Below are 18,451 nucleotides of genomic sequence, written 5' to 3' on the forward strand. Positions count from 1 at the left end.
TGCCACTGTCAGTGCCGCTACAATGTATCAAAACGCTAAGTTTACCCAAACTGCGGCCGCTGCTTGATTGTATGCAGCTTCAGCGGCAGAGGGAAACTCTTTTCAAGTCAGTGAGGTTAACCCAGTAGTAGCAAAAAAAAACAAATATGCAAAGCGATGGGAGAGCAGATGAGACGCCGCAGACATTATCAGGAACAGCAGGCTCTTTCAATTTTCACCCTGCTACAGTGTATCCCGAGTCCGTTGAAGATATGGTTTCTGCTCACCTTACAGCCATGTAAGCGAGAGGCTCCGTTATTGTCTCCGTGAGCCCCGTCTTCGTGACCCCCCGGCAGTGATCTGAAGTAACCCTCAGAAATCCGAAATCCCTTCAGCAAATGCAGACTCTGGAGTCTCCCAGGAATTCTATCTGCATTAACTCAGACGCCCGGCTCAGCACGCCAAACCGCAGCAGTCGCCATTGACCTCGAGGCGAGGGGGGGGGGAGCCAGGAACAGGAACCCCTGGCTACGTGGAGGCGTGGAACTCCACCGTAGCGGTTTGCCCATCCCTTGTGATAGCATATTTGAATACACTTTACAATCCATCTAGCAATACCTCCTTTAGAGATGGGATTGCCTTTGTGTGGGGGAGAGAAAGATACAAATAGTTGTTTGTCTTTCTGGAGGATTTAGTCCTGTATGTGTAATTTAGTAGAGCTCTTCTAACATCTAAGGTGTGTAAAGTCCGGTTTTTGAAAAAACACTGGTAACTCTACTGATTGGTTTAGGTGAAAAGGAGTAATCACTTTTGGTAGGAATTTTGGATTGGGTCTAAGAACCACTTTGTTAGGATGTATTTGAAAAAATGGTTCTTCTATTGTGAATGCTTGGATTTCACTAACTCTTCTGAGAGAGGTAATGGCAACAAGGAAAGCAGTTTTCCATGTTAGGAATTGCAGTTCACATTTATGTAACGGCTCAAAAGGGGGTCCCATGAGTCTTGTAAGGACCACATTTAGGTTCCAACTGGAGCAGGTGGTAACCTGGGTGGGATTATTCTTGTTAATCCTTCCATAAATGCTTTTATTGCAGGTACTCTAAATAGAGATAGATGTTGTCTATTTTGTAAATACGCTGCAATAGCTGCTAGATGCAGGCGTATGGAAGAGTAAGCCAAATTGGACCTTTGTAAATGTAGAAGGTAGCAAATGATATTTTGGATGGAAACATCCAAAGGATCAATGTGATTGTTGTTACAGTATATTGCAAATTTTTTCACTTATCAGTATAGCATGCTCTGGTAGTGGGTCTTCTAGCTTCTTTAATTATATTCATACAGTCTGGGCGTAAGTTTAAGTAATCAAACTCTAGGACTTCAGGAGCCAGATCGCCAAATTCAGTTGGCTTGGTTCTGGGTGTCTTATTTCTCCATGGTTCTGTGTTAACAGGGATGGCGTGAGCCGTAATTTCTGATGTGGAACCAACGAGAGATCTTGTAGCGTGTTGAACCACGGTTGACGTGCCCATGTGGGGGCCACTAGTATCAGTTTGAGGAATTGTTGTCTGGGCTTGCGTACTACTAGTGGAATGAGTGGGAGAGGCGGAAAAGCGTACGCAAATCTGCCTGACCAGTTCATCCATATTGCATTCCCCTCCGACCCTGGGTGTGGAAACCTGGCGGCGAAGGTTGGGCATTTTGAGTTTTCGTGGGTGGCAAACAGGTCTATTTGTGGATGCCCCCACATTTGAAAGAATGGCTGAAGTACTTGTGGGTGCAACTCCCATTCGTGAATCTGTTGTGATTGACGACTTAACAGATCTGCTATCAGGTTGTGGATCCCTGGAAGGTGTTTTACTGTCAGATGTATGTTTTGAGAGGCGGCCCATCCAAATGTTCTGTGCAAGTTGGGACAGTTGCAGAGAGTGCCCCCCCCCCTGTGTTTGTATATTGTACATGGCTGTCATATAGTCCGTTCGGATTAGGACAGCTTTTTTTTGGACTAGTACCTGAAAGGTTTTGAGTGCTAGGAAAATTGCTAGCCGCTCTAAATGGTTGATGTGGAACTGTTTCTGTTGATTGTTCCACTGACCCTGTGTGGTATAATGCAGGAGATGGGCTCCCCATCCTGTGAGGGATGCATCTGTCGTTAGCACTATCTGTGGAACTGGATCTAGGACGGCCGTCCCTTTGTCAAATATTTGGTGTTCCACCACTGTAGACAGCAATATGTACGGCTGTCTACCAACACCAGGTCTGTGAGCTGACCTTGAGCCTGATTCCACTGTTGTGCTAGACATTCTTGTAGTGGGCGCATTTGCAATCTTGTGTGGGGAACTATGAAGATGCAAGATGCCATCATCCCTATTAGTTTCATGAACACTCTGGCTTGTAGAGAGTGCTGGCATTGAAAAAGGGAGACTAAGTTCTGAATACATTGAATCCTGGCTTGACTGGGATACGCTAGAGCTACCGATGTGTTTATAGTAGTTCCTAGATATTGATGAACGTGCGAAGGCTCTAGGTGCGACTTGGTGTAGTTTATCGTAAACCCTAAGTTGTGCAGTGTTTTAATTGTTTGTTCTGTGCGTTGTGCACACTGGTTGTACAATCTTGCTTTTATGAGCCAGTCGTCTAGGTAGGGGAAGACATGTATTTGTTGTCTTCTGAGATGTGCTGCCACTACTGCTAAGCACTTTGTAAACACTCGTGGTGCTGTTGTAACCCCGAATGGAAGGACTTTGAACTGATAGTGTTGTCCTTGTATGACAAACCTTAAATACTTCCTGTGCGCAGGATGTATTGGAATGTGAAAATAGGTGTCCTTTAGGTCTGGTGTGGACAGAAAATCTCCCTGTTGTAGTAATGGGAGTACCTGTTGTAAAGTGATCATGTGAAAATGATCTGATTGTATGTAGTGGTTGAGTGGCCTGAGGTTGAGAATTGGTCTTAAAGCCCCGTCCTTCTTTGGAATTAGGAAGTACAGGGAGTAGACTCCTGTTCCTTGTTCTTGTAATGGAACTATTTGAATAGCATCTTTTTGTAGAAGTGCTAGAACTTCCTGTTGAAGCAGAGTTATGTGTTCTGCAGACATTGGACGCTGCCTGGGTAGTATGTTTGGGGGGGGGTTGCTGTGAGTTCTAGGCAGTAGCCATGATGGATAATTTGTCTTACCCACCTGTCTGTTGTGATGGAGTTCCAGACAGGTAGGAACTGTGAAAGTCTGCCCCCCACAGGAGTGGAATGCTGTAGGGGAGGCAGAGGGAAGTCACTGTTTAGGAGTGGAAGAGGAGCAGTTGTTGTTACTACCTCTACCTCTTCCCTTGTTGTTATTGCCTCTGTATCCTCCTCTAAAATATCCTTTATTAGAGGAGGTCTGCATGTGTGTTTTAAAAGATGATGTTGTGTCTGCGCCGGTCTGCTTGGAGCCTCCTCTATAAGAGGAGCGGCGAAAGGAACCTCTAGTTTGGGTAGATTGTAATGCCCCCATAGACTTAGCGATGTCTGTGTCCTTCTTCATCTTTTCTAATGTATTATATACCTCCGGCCCGAACAATTGGTTCTGATTAAAGGGCTGGTTTAGGATGGTAGTTTGACCCTTTCGTTTAAAACCCGAGATGCGTAACCATGCGAGACGCCTGAGGATAACACCAGTGTTCACTGCTCTGGATGCTGTGTCAGCTACATCTAGTGCACATATAATTGAGGCATTTGAAATTAATTTGCCTTCTTGTAAAAGTTCTGCTGCCAGATCCTTGTGTTGATCTGGTAGGTGTTCCATTAACATTTCTAGTTGATCGTAATGAGCCCTGTTGTAGCGTGAGAGTAAAGCCTGTGTGTTTGCTATGCGCCATATGTTTGTTGCTTGTGCAGCAATTTGTTTTCCTGACGCATCAATAATTTTGGACTCTTTGTCAGGCGGGGGTGTGTCCCCAGAAGTTTGAGAATTGGCCCTCTTGCATGCATTTGACACTACCAAGGAGTCTAATGGCGGATGGCCCTTAATGTATACTGGATCAGCTGGTGCTGGCCTATACTTTTTCTCTATTCTAGGATTTAACACCCTACACCTTACTGGATCTTTAAAAATCTCTGGAGCATGTTTAATGACTCCCCTAATCATTGGTAATATTTGGGTAGACCTTTGTGACTGTTCAAAGGTGTCTAACAAGAAGTCCTCCTCAATGGCATCAGAGTGCATAGGAACCCCATGGTAAAGTGCAGCTCTGTTTAATAAATGATTAAAACCAATACTGTCCTCTGTAGGGGAAGGTTTTGTTGGGTAGTACTGAGGATCTGGGATGTCTGGTGCATTATTTGGTGCAAAATTATATGCATCATCATCCTTAGGGTATTCTGTGTTAACAACCTCATCTAAAGGGTATGTATGTGGCTCTGGAACATCATCCCCCCACCCAAATCATACTCCTCATCAGTGTGGTGTGATGATGCAGGAGAGTGAATAGGAGAAGTTATAAGTTCCACATATGGAGTAACAGGAGAGGAAGAAGGTGAAGGAGAGGAAGGGTGCATCAGAGAAGTTGCACAGTCCTTTTTGGCAGGAACCACAGGTGTAAGTGGTGTGTCTGCTGGCCTCTTTTTATAAGGGATTGCTTCCACATGTCCAGTTTTTGGATTAATATGGACCTTTTTCTGTCTAGGATCTGGTCTAAACAGTTCTTCCTCTTCTATTATCTTCTTCGGCGTCGATTGTTTCGGAGCAGATAGAGGTTGTTTAGTGCTTTTTGCCTTATGAGGAGTACCTGAGTCTTTTGGCAATGTTTTCGGTACCGAAGGTTGTTTATCCTTATTTGGGGTCTTTAGTACCGATAAAAGAGGTTTTGGCGCGGAGACAGGTTTTGCTGGTCCTGTGGCGCCGGAAACTGGCTTCCCCTCTTTGTTTTTTGAACCGGAAGGTTTCGGAGTCGAAGCTTCCGGGTTTGGTACAGGTTTTGGCTTCGGCCCCGATGGTACGGGTGCCAAAGTGTCCTTGTCTTTGGGCGCCGAAGGGTGTTTTATCTTCGGTGCCGACGAGTCCTTCGGTGTCAAAGGATGTTTTGGTGCCAATGGAGGAGGTGTAACTGGCACAGGTGTTTCTTTGGTGCCGAGGCACCGGAAGGCGTATTCTCTTTCCTCGGAGCCGGGCCCGAAGGCGGGGCGTTAGAGGGTAAATGTCGGTCTCGACTGGGCCCCATGGGCAGAGTGCTGACCGTTGCCTTCTGTTTGGATAATGTCTGTCGTGCAGGGGCAGATGTACTCACGGGCAATGTTCCCTCTAATATTTTTCCTCTGTGTGCGGCAGTGTAAGGTCTATGTGCGCCGCAGCCAAGGCTATGTGTGCCAGTAACCAGACCGCGCGTGTGGGTGCAGCGCCAAATATCACTCCAAACTTGCTTAAAAAAGTGAAAAGACGGTGCATTTTCTCACGAACAGATCCAAGTGAATGTTGTTAAGGCAGGTTTGAAACCGTCCCACATGTCAATTTGAAACCTTGGCAGCTATGTTGCTGCCTTCTTTTCCTAATAGACATGGGCTGTGGGTTGATTGTGTGCATTTGTTCAAGTTTTCATGTTAATTTCAGCTCATGATGGGCGCTGCGATTAACATGAAAACTTTAACAAATGCAGTTTCAGGGCTGGGTTAGGGTAGGGCCGCAGCAGGCTTTCGACTAACGCATTTTAATGCTAGTGTCCACATCACAGCGTTAAAACGCATTAGCCCCTCTGACAATACTGCAATTTAAGTACACTGCCAATGGGGCAGCACCAGTACGCTAAAATTGTCTAACATATGAGCATGCAACTGCATCTTCAAATTTAAAATGATATGCGTCAGAGATAGAATATTAATGAACAGCGCTTCACAGGCCTGTCCGCTATCAATTTTAGGCAACAATAAAAATGTCATGATAATTCTGGTGATTAATGTTCTTCCTAGAGATAGCTGGAGTTTTGTCAAGTGGAAGTTTTGACTCATAGAAAGGGAGCTCAGAGGATTAATGTGGCTGCTGCCAATAACATGTACCATGCAGATCATGAAGTGCACATAAAGTAAATGGGTCAGTGGGTTACTGCTTTTGTCAGTGAGATCCTTTTGATACTTGCAGTTTATATGTCAAAATCCTAAAATAGAACATTAAGCAATTAACTTTCATGTTTTCCCCAGTCTGATTACCTTATTGTTGCAAAAAGGGTTAATTTGAATAGAAATAAATTCTGGTTATTAGAGAACCCGCAATATTGATATTACATTCTAATTTCAATGTGCTTCTCCAAACCAATCACTATTAAACTATACTGCCTACTAGTATGGATATCATGTCACTCCTACACATTGTAGTCCTTTGTCTTATGTAACATTTCCTATACAAAGATTTACACACATATGAATAATTGTCTCTGTGTCAGAAGTGTGATGTAAAGTGCTCTGCCACCCTTCACTGGTATGAGCAGCGCTGTAAATCAATTTAAATTCATCTGAGTGAGAGTATGGTTATTGAGACTTGAGGGGCACTGTAAAAGGGTGGTAGTGAGGGAATCAGTGGTGGAGGGAGCCACTGAGAGGGCACAAACAAACATTGTTGCACAGTGCTCCACCAGCGCTCATTCCGCCATTGCCCTTGAGGCCGTCCGCTTCACCCATTGGTCCCTCCGTTGGCCCTGTTTCAGCAGTAGTAGCTGTTACTCACCAGGGGTCGACAATGCATGATTTGCAAGCACACCAAACTAAGTTCACAATCTTCACAGTCGCTCTGCTTCATGCTCAAGCACTTTTAATATGTGCTGCCTGCTTTGGGGCCACTGGAATTATGCACCAATGGAGGACAAAATTATGCCACAGTGTTAACTAAATTATGCAGCAAAAAAGTGGCTGTAATGTAATGCAGTATATTTTATGATACTTTATAATTTTTACTGACGCTAACAGTCTCTGGAAAAATGTTGCCTTATTAGTAGTAGTACAAGTGTAACATATAAATCCAGCAGTGACAAAGGGGATCAGTCAACCTTTGCAAAGGGCCGTCCACTTTGCAGAAACACAATTCCCATATTTTAGCAACATTTGATCCATTTGAGCTACAAACGATTTATTAGTTAAAATCGTCAAATTCTGCAGCAGATGATGCATTATGCTGTACATATTGCAGAACCAGAATTATATAGCAAACATTTGCAAACTATGATATTTTGCCATTCATGCTTAACTGCTCTTGTGGAAAAAGGGAGAAATGCTGATGACAGAAATTGCATGGCTCGGAGACACATGGTTTTAGTCCTTCCAAGTACCACGTATCAGGCATTAGACTAACGCATTTCAGTTTGGTGCTCCGCATTACCGCACTGAAACGAATTGTCAGGCATATGCATAGTCAGCGTGTCAGCATCTGTCACTGTACTGAAGACTGCCTAAAAGTGTGGCAGCTCGCAGCGCGCCTGCGTGGTGGGCGCAGGCAGGCTTGGAGCTCGCATGAATGCTAACACTCACTGCTACAATGTAGCAGAAATAATTCATTATACTGTGTCTTGGTGCCGCAGGGAGGATGTCACATCCTGCTGCCAGCAGGAGTTGAGTTTGTTGAAAACTATGCAGGTGGCGCCAAATTCAAGCTTGGCGATCTCAGCACTGCGCTGCCTACTGCAGCTCACACTAGCCCGAGCCACAGACTGTGAACTGTCAGCTTCCTGTCGAATTCAATTATTCATTACCGCAGCCAAGGAAGACCGAGAGGAGTGAGAGACTCTGGTGCTGTGGCAGCCTCAACAGCCCCACCACTAAGCAGCCCTTTAGCCCTGCTACGTGCCATGTCTTCGGCAGTGCTCATCTCCCGTCACCTATACAGTCCTGCATTACATTCAGGAGCTGCACTGGAGACTGAATACTGCAGTGTCCCGGGAGAAGGAGCTGCGGAGCCTGCTGTCTGAGGTACAACACACACGTTTGTCTGATGTCCCCCTTCATCCCCCTGACATTCCCCCTTTGTTTCTGTTGCCCCCCCTTCTTACCTCAGGCGCTTGCCAGACTGCCGGCTTGTATTATGGTGCTCATTGGGTGCTGGCAGGAGGTGTGTATTCAAGCTTGTGTGCAAATATGGCAAAACAGGCATGCGGCTACTGCACGGTGTCCCGCTAATTGCACAGTGTGATATGGCTAATGATTTGGAGATCGCAGCATGGTTATGTCTGCCTGTGAGTTGTAGGACTCACTGTCCATCCTCGACGACACTGGGGGAGGGCTGGGGACCGGCGGTAAACCTGAATTGCTGCAGCTGCAGTGACTCAGGCCTGAGCCTGCCAGTTCCTCCAGCCTTGGCAGAGACTGCATCACTACCTCCAATGGTGCGGCACCACCAACGCAGTCTGAATTGACTCCCATCTGCGGCCGCGGCCTAATTAAATTAAAGTATCTAGCCTGTAAGTGGCAGAGCACGATCAGGCAACTGCAGCCTGCATTGCCTCCTGGTGCTCAGAAGGTGACAAAGGTGGCTCAACTGGCACTCTGTAATGTGTATAACTAACTGAGTGTTTCATGTTGTTGGTGCCTCTCTGGCATTGGTTCCCTGTTGGCAGGTAACTCGCATAACGTCATAGAGGCCCAGACCCTAAGCTCTACTGATTTTGCTGGGAAGGAGTGAACCACCACTAAGGCTGACAATCTCTGTATGGCAAAGGCTGGAAGCATAAGCCTCAAAACAACACACAACCGAGAACAACATCTCCTGAGCATGTGTGAAACACCTTGATTTAATATATTACAAAGGAGCTCTCTGATATTTTTATGATTCCAAGTATATGACTTAGACATTCCTCTGATAAATGGAAGTCGGTAAACAATTATTCCTAACGCTGTGCACCACTTAATTCAGAGTTTCCCAATCCTTAAATGAATGTAATTTTTCATATTTATATGTTTCTCTCATCTTCATAGCTTGATTTTGCTTGTAAGAAAGTATCACTCATACTCATTAACATATCACTCATAATTACTCAGAAATTATGAAAATGTCACACATGGCAATCTGCAACCTGGGCAGCTATGTGGTTTGCCCTTCAGCATATGCACCTGGAAGCAAATTTGTATTTATTTTTTATTTTTATTTTTATTTGAAGAGTTTTATATAGCGCTAGCTAGACCCGGGGGTATCAGAGCGCTTTACATGAGGTTAAACAGTGTTACAAAGTTACATTAGTTACAAAAGCTTAGCATAGAATAAGGAAAAAACTGTGTTGCACAATTACATCCATTGCTTTAGCATTAAATAACATAGAAAACAAGATCAATGGGGCATAGAGGGTAATGGGGGAAAAAAGTAAAGGAGATTTAATGCAGGTCGGGTCTCAGCAGACTGGCCAAGGAGGGAAGGATCAGGGGACACCAGAAAGTCAGAGTTAACAAACCGGTAGGGCTATTCGTGATCAACCACATCCAGAGCTGGAATTCCTCAGTGCCTTGGGTCGCACGCAATTAGAAATGGAACGGGTCCGAGGGAGGGGGCGAAAAAGGTGCTAAACCGTGATCAACAAGAAGAGAGGGGTGAAAGGTGACTCAAAAGGAGGTTGATTTAGGGCAATGGTAAATGCCGCGTTTGTAGGCTTTCTGCATTTCTTATCTTAAAAGAGCGCAGCTGTGGGGTGCCTTTGTTAACGTTTTCATGTTTATGGCAGCATCCATGAGCTGCAATTAACATGAAAACTTAAAAAAAAAAGAAAGGCACAATCACACCCCACAGCCCAGCTCTATTAAGATAAGAAATTTAGCAAGTCTGCAAACACAGCGTTTGCTTTTAGGTGATTCTAAAAGCACACGCTGTGTTTGGTGCTGCATTTCTGTTGTGGCTGCAGGGCATATTGTTGCTTTTGTTTAAAGCATTCATGTTAATCGCAGCTCGTGATGGGCTCTGCAATTAACACAAATGCTTTAAACAAAAGCACACAATGAGGGGGAGGCACTTGTTAAATGCCTCTTCCTCAGCATGTAGGAAATGCCGGTTTTTCGCGCTGCTTCGGTAGCGCGAATGCTCGGAGAGTTGTGTGCGCGCCACAGACACAGCAGTGCGCGCTCGGGGGCACTGATATGCGCGGTCGCCCAGCCGCGCTGGTTCCAGGGAACACTGCTCACGGGTTGTCGAGATGGGATCGAATCGTCCGAATCCTCTGCCCCCGATATTATCTGGAGATCAGGCGAGTCCTCCTCTGCGCCGAGTGGAGCCTCGTCCTCTGAGATATCTTCGATTGGATATTCGTCCTCGGAGACGTCTTCTTCGACGATCTCCTCTTCAAAGATGGCCTCCGGTGCTCTTGCTGATCTCCTCATTTCGTGTCGACGGGCCCTCCGATCCCGAATGGTCTTTTTCGATCGGAAGAAGGCACAGGCTGTGCAGGTCGACTCGTCGTGTTCTGGCGAGAGACAGAGGTTGCAAACCTCGTGATGGTCACTATGAGGGAATTTTGCTCTACATACCGGGCATCTCTTAAATAGAGTTCTATCCATGAGGCGTAGGCCGCACGGCGCCGATGGGCCCAACGGCCCGCGTTGACGCACCGGAATGTAGCTGGTGATGTCGAAAGTCTATTCGATGTCGAAAGAAGTTTGTTTGAAGTTTCTCGCTTCGAAAAAGCAGAAAAAGTATTTTTCTAGCCGGAGCGGAAAACTTTCATCCGAACCCAGTGGCGGAAAAAAACAATCTGAGGTTGAAGTCGATGACCATGCGCAGTATTGTCCAAGGGAGGAGTCACCTATCTCGTGACTACAAAAGACTTCTTCCAAGAAGACAACAACCTGCAATCATCCGAGCCCAACACCAGGTGGCGATCTATTGCTAAATGTAGGATCTGCAGCTCATATGCCTCGAACATGGTGTTTTGGAGAAAGACATCTGCCATTTTCATTAAGGTACAAAGCATGTTGATTAAATCACTAGTGAGAACATCTGCATCTACATACATTTTTTAACTGTGACAGAATGTTGTAACAATGGCCACCTCAGAGAAATATAAAAAAAAACATGACCAGAGCAAGTTGTAATAAATCTGACCACAATACTTAACTAAATTTGATCTTTGCCTTTTATAGTGTGGGAAAACAGTTTAAAGGGACCAGATAAAGCATTGAATATCTTGCTGTTTTTTTAAAGATAAAAGGCCAGGCTAGCTGAATTCCAGCTAAGTAGTGAAACTAAGGGGCATATGTACAAGCCCCTATCGCCATCACAACGTCACTTCCAGTGACGTTGTGGGTGCAATAGGGGCTTAGTCTTATTTACAAGGCAGCTTTAAACCACTTAAAGTGGCTTAACGCTGCCTTGTAAATAAGGCCCCCTTTCACGCTATGGTTGGCGTGAAAGGGGTGGCAGTGGGTGTCGCGGTGGGAAACACCCATTGATTTGCCCCCTACGTTCAAGGGTAGCGTACATAGAAGGCAGTGACACAATTAAGAACGGGGAAAATCTGGTCTTAAACAGGCGAAACAAGGAGAAATGCATTATTTCTCCTTGTTTTGCTTTTTCCATGTCCGCTGCCTTGTGCAGCAGACATGGAAAAGCAAACTGCCAGGGATTGTTTATGTACAGGAAGGTCCCCCTTCCTGTTCATAAAAAACCTGTAAAAATGCCATTGCCAATACATGAAGCAGCGCACATAAAAGCGACACAATGGCATTTTAGGATTGTTTATGTGCAGGAAGGGACACCTTCCTACACATAAACAATCCTCCCCTGCACACAGACACCCTTGCACTATGGTGCAAGGATGCCTGCATTGGTGCTACACTGTTAAGTGTAGCACCAGCGCAGGGGGAAACGCAAGGTTGCACCATATCCTTGTAAATATGGAGCAGTCTTGGGTTTCTGAAGTGGCGGAGTGAGGCGTTAAGCCATGACGGCTAAAGCCTCACTCTGCCTCTTCCTTGTACGTATGCCCCTAAATGTTTTAATACTCTGCACCCTGCCAGATACATTATATGTAAGACTCAGAATATATTTTACTCATTTTCTAATATCAGTATTCTGTTCTGTATTGTTTGTTGCAACACTATCAAAAAATTAATCTCACTCTATACAAATAAAACCATAAAAGACAGAAACTATAGTACCTGATTGCGAGAGGCCATCATTAAATCCCATGAAAGTGTCCTCGTCCGTGGCGATTGTCCCTGTTAAACTCCAGTGAGTGAATCCATCTGAAATGTTTAAAAATAAATGCAAGCAATAAATGTGTGCACTATGTTAGGAAAATGCAGTCAAGAGGTGCTTGTAATACAGCTGTCAGTAACACTCACTGGTTTTAAGAACAGCACCCCATATTTGTAATTTTGCCTTCACATGCTTTTGGATACATAGAACACTGTTAAGTTAAAATATAGATCTACATCTGACAGAATAAACGTAGTGTATGAATTAGAATTAAAGTGGGAGTTAGAATCACCATCTCAAATAGGCTATCTACACGAAGTTGTCAAGTGACCAGCTAACAAAGGGTTGTTTCTCTAAGTTCTCAAGTTGTTAAATGTCAATAGGCATTCAATTCCTTGTTTTACTTTACAATTTGGCACTTGTGGTAATGCATTTTCAGTTAAAAATATTGTATCACAGATTTTAGGAGAATTAATAAATACAGGACTGGATGAGCTATTGACATGTCATATCTCAGTTTACAAGGTTGAAGCTAATAATACCCCTTTAAAATATGAAGGTGACTTATTGAACAGCGACGTTTCCATGTCATTTTAATGTCTGGCAGTTCTTGCTATACTTTTTTATAACACTTAATTGCCCCAGTATTCGAACTTTCATAGATTCCCATGCTTTTGTATCATTCCCTGTCGTCGGAATGGGAGTCTCGGTAACAAAAATAACATAGCAGCAGGTACAAAAGAGAAAGAAACAGGCCTAGGCCTCATTCCCTTTTGTAGCATATCCGTCTCTTTTTGTAAAATAGACCAAACTTAGGCATCAGCCAATCAGAAGAGCCTGACCTCATAGAACCCTCCTGAAGGAACCTTAGAGCCTCAGATTTTCTACTGCACGTTGTGCTAGGAAGTCTCCTTTGAGCTGTGCTCAACGTCTACTCTTCAGAAAGTTTCTTCAAGGTTTTTTCTTCAGTTTTTCTTCAGAATTGTTAGCTGATCCTTGCAGGATGTCTGACAAGAAGAAGAAGGCCCTTTTCAAGCCATGTTCCACCTGTGGCAAGAAAAGGCTGTTCATTGAGGATAAGCATAAATACTGCATCTTTTGCCTCTATCTTGATCACAAGGCTGCGGACTGTAAGATCTGTTGCACCTTTTCAACCAAGACCCTCCGGGATTGTGAGGGTAGGCTTCTGACATGGCTCCAGAAGTTGAAGTCCAGGAAGGATACTGTCACCAGTGACAGTGAGGACTCTGCGTCTGCGTCTTCATCAAGAAGGTCAGTCTAAAGGGGTAGGGGTTCCCCTTCTCCTTCTGTGGAGCATCCTTCTAAGGCCTCAAAAAAGACCCCCAGAGAGTCTGAGAGCCAAGGTCCAGGCAAATCTCCTCACCGTGGTGAAAAGGAGAAGGTGGGGTCATCTACGCCTTCTAAGGGTTTGAATACTGATCCAGCCTTCAAGAAACCCTCTTCTCCATCTTCGGGGAAGTCTGACAGGAGTTCCAAGTCGTCGTCGATGAAGGCATCGTCAACGGAGGCTCCGTCGACGAAGAAAAAGAAGCCTAAGCTGACACTGGTTCAGTCGACGGGCTCGTCGACGGGACAACCGACGACGACAGGATCATCGACGATGGAATCTTCGACGACGGCTACAACAGCGTCGACGAAGGAGTCGTTGACGAGGGCATCGTCGACGAAGATGCCGACGACGACAGCGTCGACGACTACAACGTCGACGACGAAAAGTTCGTTGACGGTGGCGACAACGACAGTGTCGTCGACAAGAGCCTCGACGACGACAACATTGACAACGTCGACGGCGGGGATGTCGACAGTCTCGTCGACGGCAGCGACGACGACGCCTATCTTGTCGTCGAGTGTTTCAGTGTCGACGATGCATATTCCGTCGACGGCTGCGTTTTCAGTTCCATCGTCGGGTCCAGTCGACGATTTTGGCATCGGAAAAGAGAATCACTATGTCAATTACCAGAATTACGCCGGACATGACTTCTCCGAGGAGGGTAACCGCCTTACTGCCAGCACTACTGTTGGATGCTGATGAGTCAGAGGAGGAAGATCAGGACTTATATGACTACGCGGACAGTCCTTCTCAACTTCTGGTAAAATGCCAAGAGACGTATTCAGAAGGAGGATATGACCAAGAAGGTCATTATCAACATCATCATTCTGCCCAACCACATCAATATTCAGATCGGGACATGGTTTCGGTTCCGTCTTCTTTCTTGCAAGACCTACACAATATGCTACAGGATTACAAATCTAGAGCTGCAAAGCCTGCTCCGGCTCCAGTTGTGCAAGCTGTTTCTGTTCCGGCATCTACCTCAACAGCTGTTCCTAAGGTACCAGTTCAGGTGTCTCCTCAACAACAGTCACCAATGCCACAAGAGCCTTCCAGGCCAGTAGACACCCATGATTATTCCTCGGATGAGGATCATGATCCAGACGATGGGGCTGATCAAGCTTCTGAATGGGATGAATACATCATTCCGGACCCTCCATCTCCATGTCCGGACCCGGTGGATTCCCCTCCGGCGGATATAGGTGGATTCCATCAGTTAATGGAAAGAGTGACTGGCAGATTTAAGCTGGCAATGCCTGCGGTGGCCACTGAGTGTTTCTTGTATGATTTTAAGGAGCCTTATAGGAAGGCGACAAGATCCATACCAATAGTGCAGCATCTGTGGGAGGAAGGCCTGAAAGCAATGAAGAATCCAGCGATGGTGGTCCCTATACTACTGCGTCTTGATAAAAAGTAAAGGCGCCTGACGATGGTCCAGCTGCCTTGATGGGTCACCCAAAACCGGACTCGGTAATTTCTCAAGCGGCACAGAGAAAATCCTGCAACCCCTCTGCTCCGTTGACAACTCCTCCAGACAAGGAAGGACGGAGATTGGACAATACAGGAAAAAGATTCTCGTCAATGGCGAGTCTTCTAGTGAGAGCAGCTAATGCCCTGGCAGTATTGGGCAGATATGATCACCAGCTTTGGTGTGATGTTGCACTGTTCTTGGAGCAGCTTCCTCCAGAATCAAAGGTAGAAGCAAAGAAGGTCTTACTGGAAGGAGAGGCTACATCTAAGGAAATCATTGACTGCGCCATGGACATTGCCACAACAGCGTTTCGGTCTCTGGCAGGGGCCTCAGTCCTTCGTCGCCAGGGGTGGCTGAAAGCAACCTGGTTTCGACCCGAGATCCAAAATAAGGTCCTGGATCTTCCTTTTGATGGAGAGGCACTTTTCGGGAAACTGATTGACGATACTCTTCCAAGACATTACAAGCACTGGCGTTGCCAATAGGTCTTGTAGTAGGAAAGTTGGAGCTATTGGTTTTGTAAATGACATTTTATATTTATATATCGTTATTGGCATTGTCAATAACAATATATAAATATAAAATGTCATTTACAAAACCAATAGCTCCAACTTTCCAAATGTGAAACCTATTGGCAACGCCAGTGTTTGTTTTTAGCAGTGTGTGATAGTACTATTGATTAGTTTGTGGTGGGGAACGAAAGGGAAGCTTTTTTTGGGCCCAGTATGGTGATATGGTTGTGTAGTGAGAAAGGGGGAGATGGAATTTGATTCATAGCTTATGTGGTTAAAAATGTTAGGCTTATGTAATTGGGCGATGTGTGAAAGTGCTCAAGATGTGTGCCGTCTTTGATATAGATAGATAGATTGATAGATAGATAGATAGATAGATATATAGATATATCATTGGTTCAATATGTTGTAGATAGTATTTTGATCTATTGTGGTGGTGTTTAGTGTAGAGGATGGAGTGCATAAGTGGTTTGATGGATATGAAATGTGGAAGGGGTTACCTTGATCGGGTTTAGGGCAGTGATTAGGAGGATATTTTACAGCGGTTAGAGGCATGTCAGATGTGTATTTGCATTTATGGAGAGTTTGATTTAGAGAGAAAGTGAAATATGTTGATGGGATATAGGATGCGTGTTTAAGTTTGCCTGCATGTATATTCTATTTTATTGCTGGATCTTCAGAGGTGTTGAAGAGAATATGCAAGGAGGGATTGTGAAGTGTTGGTGGCGGGGGGAGGTTATTTATTAGTTTTATGTCGGAAAGGAGGGGGGGGGTTTGGTTTGAGTGAATGGTAAAGAGCTTTTTTTCTTAGTAGTTTTATACAGCCACTGTGGGCAAGGAATCTGAAGTGCCCCTTGTTTTACATGCGGATTTTGAAGTGACCTGTGGATTGGAGGGTGTGAGAGCTGATATTTGGGGCGTCTGAACTTGCAGGAATTCGGTGCGCTGGCTGCACGCTAGACTCGGGCCAGTGCACAGCTTTCGGCCTGACCCCCCTCTCCTCCCACCATGACTCGTATCCAGAGCCCATAAACTAAGAATTACACTAACTAGGCCCTGCTGTTGGGAGTGTAAATTGGCTTCATGCCCTCTACCAGTGTGCCTGTAATTTCAGCGCCTCTCAGATTTTCCAATTTGGTGGGACAGATTGGAAACTGATTAATCGCCGCAAAACCACGCTCGAGAAGCCGCGGCCTTCTTGCTCCCTCTAGCGCCCGCCTCTATGTACGCGCACGTGCCTCTCTGAATGTCTATTTTTATCTTTTTACCTTTCTTCTCCGAAGAGCGGCTCCTTTATCATCGAATGCTTTCTGGTATTCGTGTGCAGTAGATGGTTTCACGTGTACTGGATTGTGAGGGGTACTTATAACTTCATATTTGATCAAATAACAATTTTTAAGGCTTTTAAAGCTGTTGATTGTGTTTTTTGCATGCACGTGTACATACAATTCCCAAGTGAATTCTCCTAACACCTCACCATTAGTGCAGATGGTTACACGTGTACTGGATTGTGAGGGGTACTTATAACTTCATATTTGATCAAATAACATTTTTTAAGGCTTTTAAAGCTGTCGATTGTGTTTTTTGCATGCACGTGTACATACAATTCCCAAGTGAATTCTCCTAACACCTCACCATTAGTGCTTGAAATGGAAAAACAGAAGTGCAAGTACTCTGTACCAGATTACCTGCTTCTTAATGAGAAGCGCCGCTACTCTCAATTAAGTCTTGCATTTCTCTCGAAGTGGTGGTACTCGCCCTCTCAAAATAAAGTGCCGGTACTCGCTGTCCATGTTACTTGGCTACTTGGGCAGTTCGAGACCACAGTCTGCGGGAGCGGGGAGAAGAGTATGCAGGTATGGAGTACAGTTGCAAACCGCTAGACTTTCAGTGCACAGGTGATGTTTGAAATGTTCAGCCTGCTGTAGTGTTGGCCTTTTATTGAGGAGGATCTTGGGTCGGACCAACTCCACGCCTGCGAGTTGAAAGCCGCTTCTCTTTAAAGCTGTGATTGAGAATGCCCCCTCCCCCTGCTTTTACAAGGAATGGTTTTGTCCCTATAGTAAATTAAAATTTAATAAGTACAACATTTTGTATCGCCCTTACTGACTTGCAAGCAAAACCATTTCCTAGGTTCTTATTTGCAATCGTTTATTTAAAACAATGTGTTTTTTTAACATGAGCTGCTACAGAAATGTGTTCACAGCTACTGTTTTGGTAAACGCATCTTAGTAACCAGGTGGTGGTAGTATTTAAAGGAACCTGGCATGGAAACTATGCAGCTGGGGTGTTCTTGTAATCTGTAGCCCAGGTACTTCAAACTTACAATTTAGACTCCAAAGAAAAACAAGAGCTCTGTGACTCGGTTTCTCACACCTAAAGAATGAGGTGTTGTGGCATGCGATATTACGCAATTTTTATCCAGCACAAATGTGGGCGGGCACATATCTCCAGTCTGTGGCCCTGACAGACATTCCGAGAATTCGCAGCTGCTAGCACTTCTGTGGTGTTCGGCTTTATTCATATGCCTAGGTAACATAAGAATTTGAGAACAATAAAAACGTCCAGTGGCAGATGAATAAAAAAACATGTTGGGGGTGGAAGGCAGATTTCAAGGGAGAGAGGGAATATAATTTGTGGTTGCTTCAAGTTTTGCAAGAGTCCTGGTCTGCATTGCGGATCCATTATGACTAATGCGTGCCATATCTTTGGGCTGAAGAAGTGCGACGTGTAAACGAGAGCTCAGAAGGATGAAGCTGGGCAGCTGACGAGCAAACGGGAGAGCTGAACAACGAGGAAAACAAGAAATTGACAGGCCTGGGAAAGAGTGGAGGCGCTGAAAGAGAAACCAGCCATGAATAATTAGGGGAGGAGAAGCCGCCACCACATCAAAGGGACAAGCCCTTTGATGTGGTGGCGGCCGTGAAAAAAATGCAATTAGGAGGGAGGGAGGGAGGCTGATGCGCGTGCTTGTTTGGTCATGTGATTCACGTGAACTCAAAGAAAACCGC

At 45.1% G+C, this 18,451-nt stretch overlaps 1 protein-coding gene across 2 annotated transcripts in view; it reads right to left on the minus strand.

The window, feature by feature from the left end:
* Window positions 1-18,451, minus strand: part of CPAMD8 (C3 and PZP like alpha-2-macroglobulin domain containing 8) — a 1,208,079-nt gene that overhangs the window by 655,740 nt on the left and 533,888 nt on the right. For both annotated transcript variants that reach the window (XM_086946939.1, XM_086946938.1), the window contains exon 31: window positions 12,067-12,153. In XM_086946939.1, the coding sequence (XP_086803065.1) occupies window positions 12,067-12,153 (87 nt within the window). The remainder of the gene's footprint in view (window positions 1-12,066; window positions 12,154-18,451) is intronic.

This window comes from Lissotriton vulgaris, chromosome 12 (genome assembly GCF_964263255.1).
Source record: "Lissotriton vulgaris chromosome 12, aLisVul1.2, whole genome shotgun sequence".
Lineage (NCBI taxonomy): Eukaryota > Metazoa > Chordata > Amphibia > Caudata > Salamandridae > Lissotriton > Lissotriton vulgaris.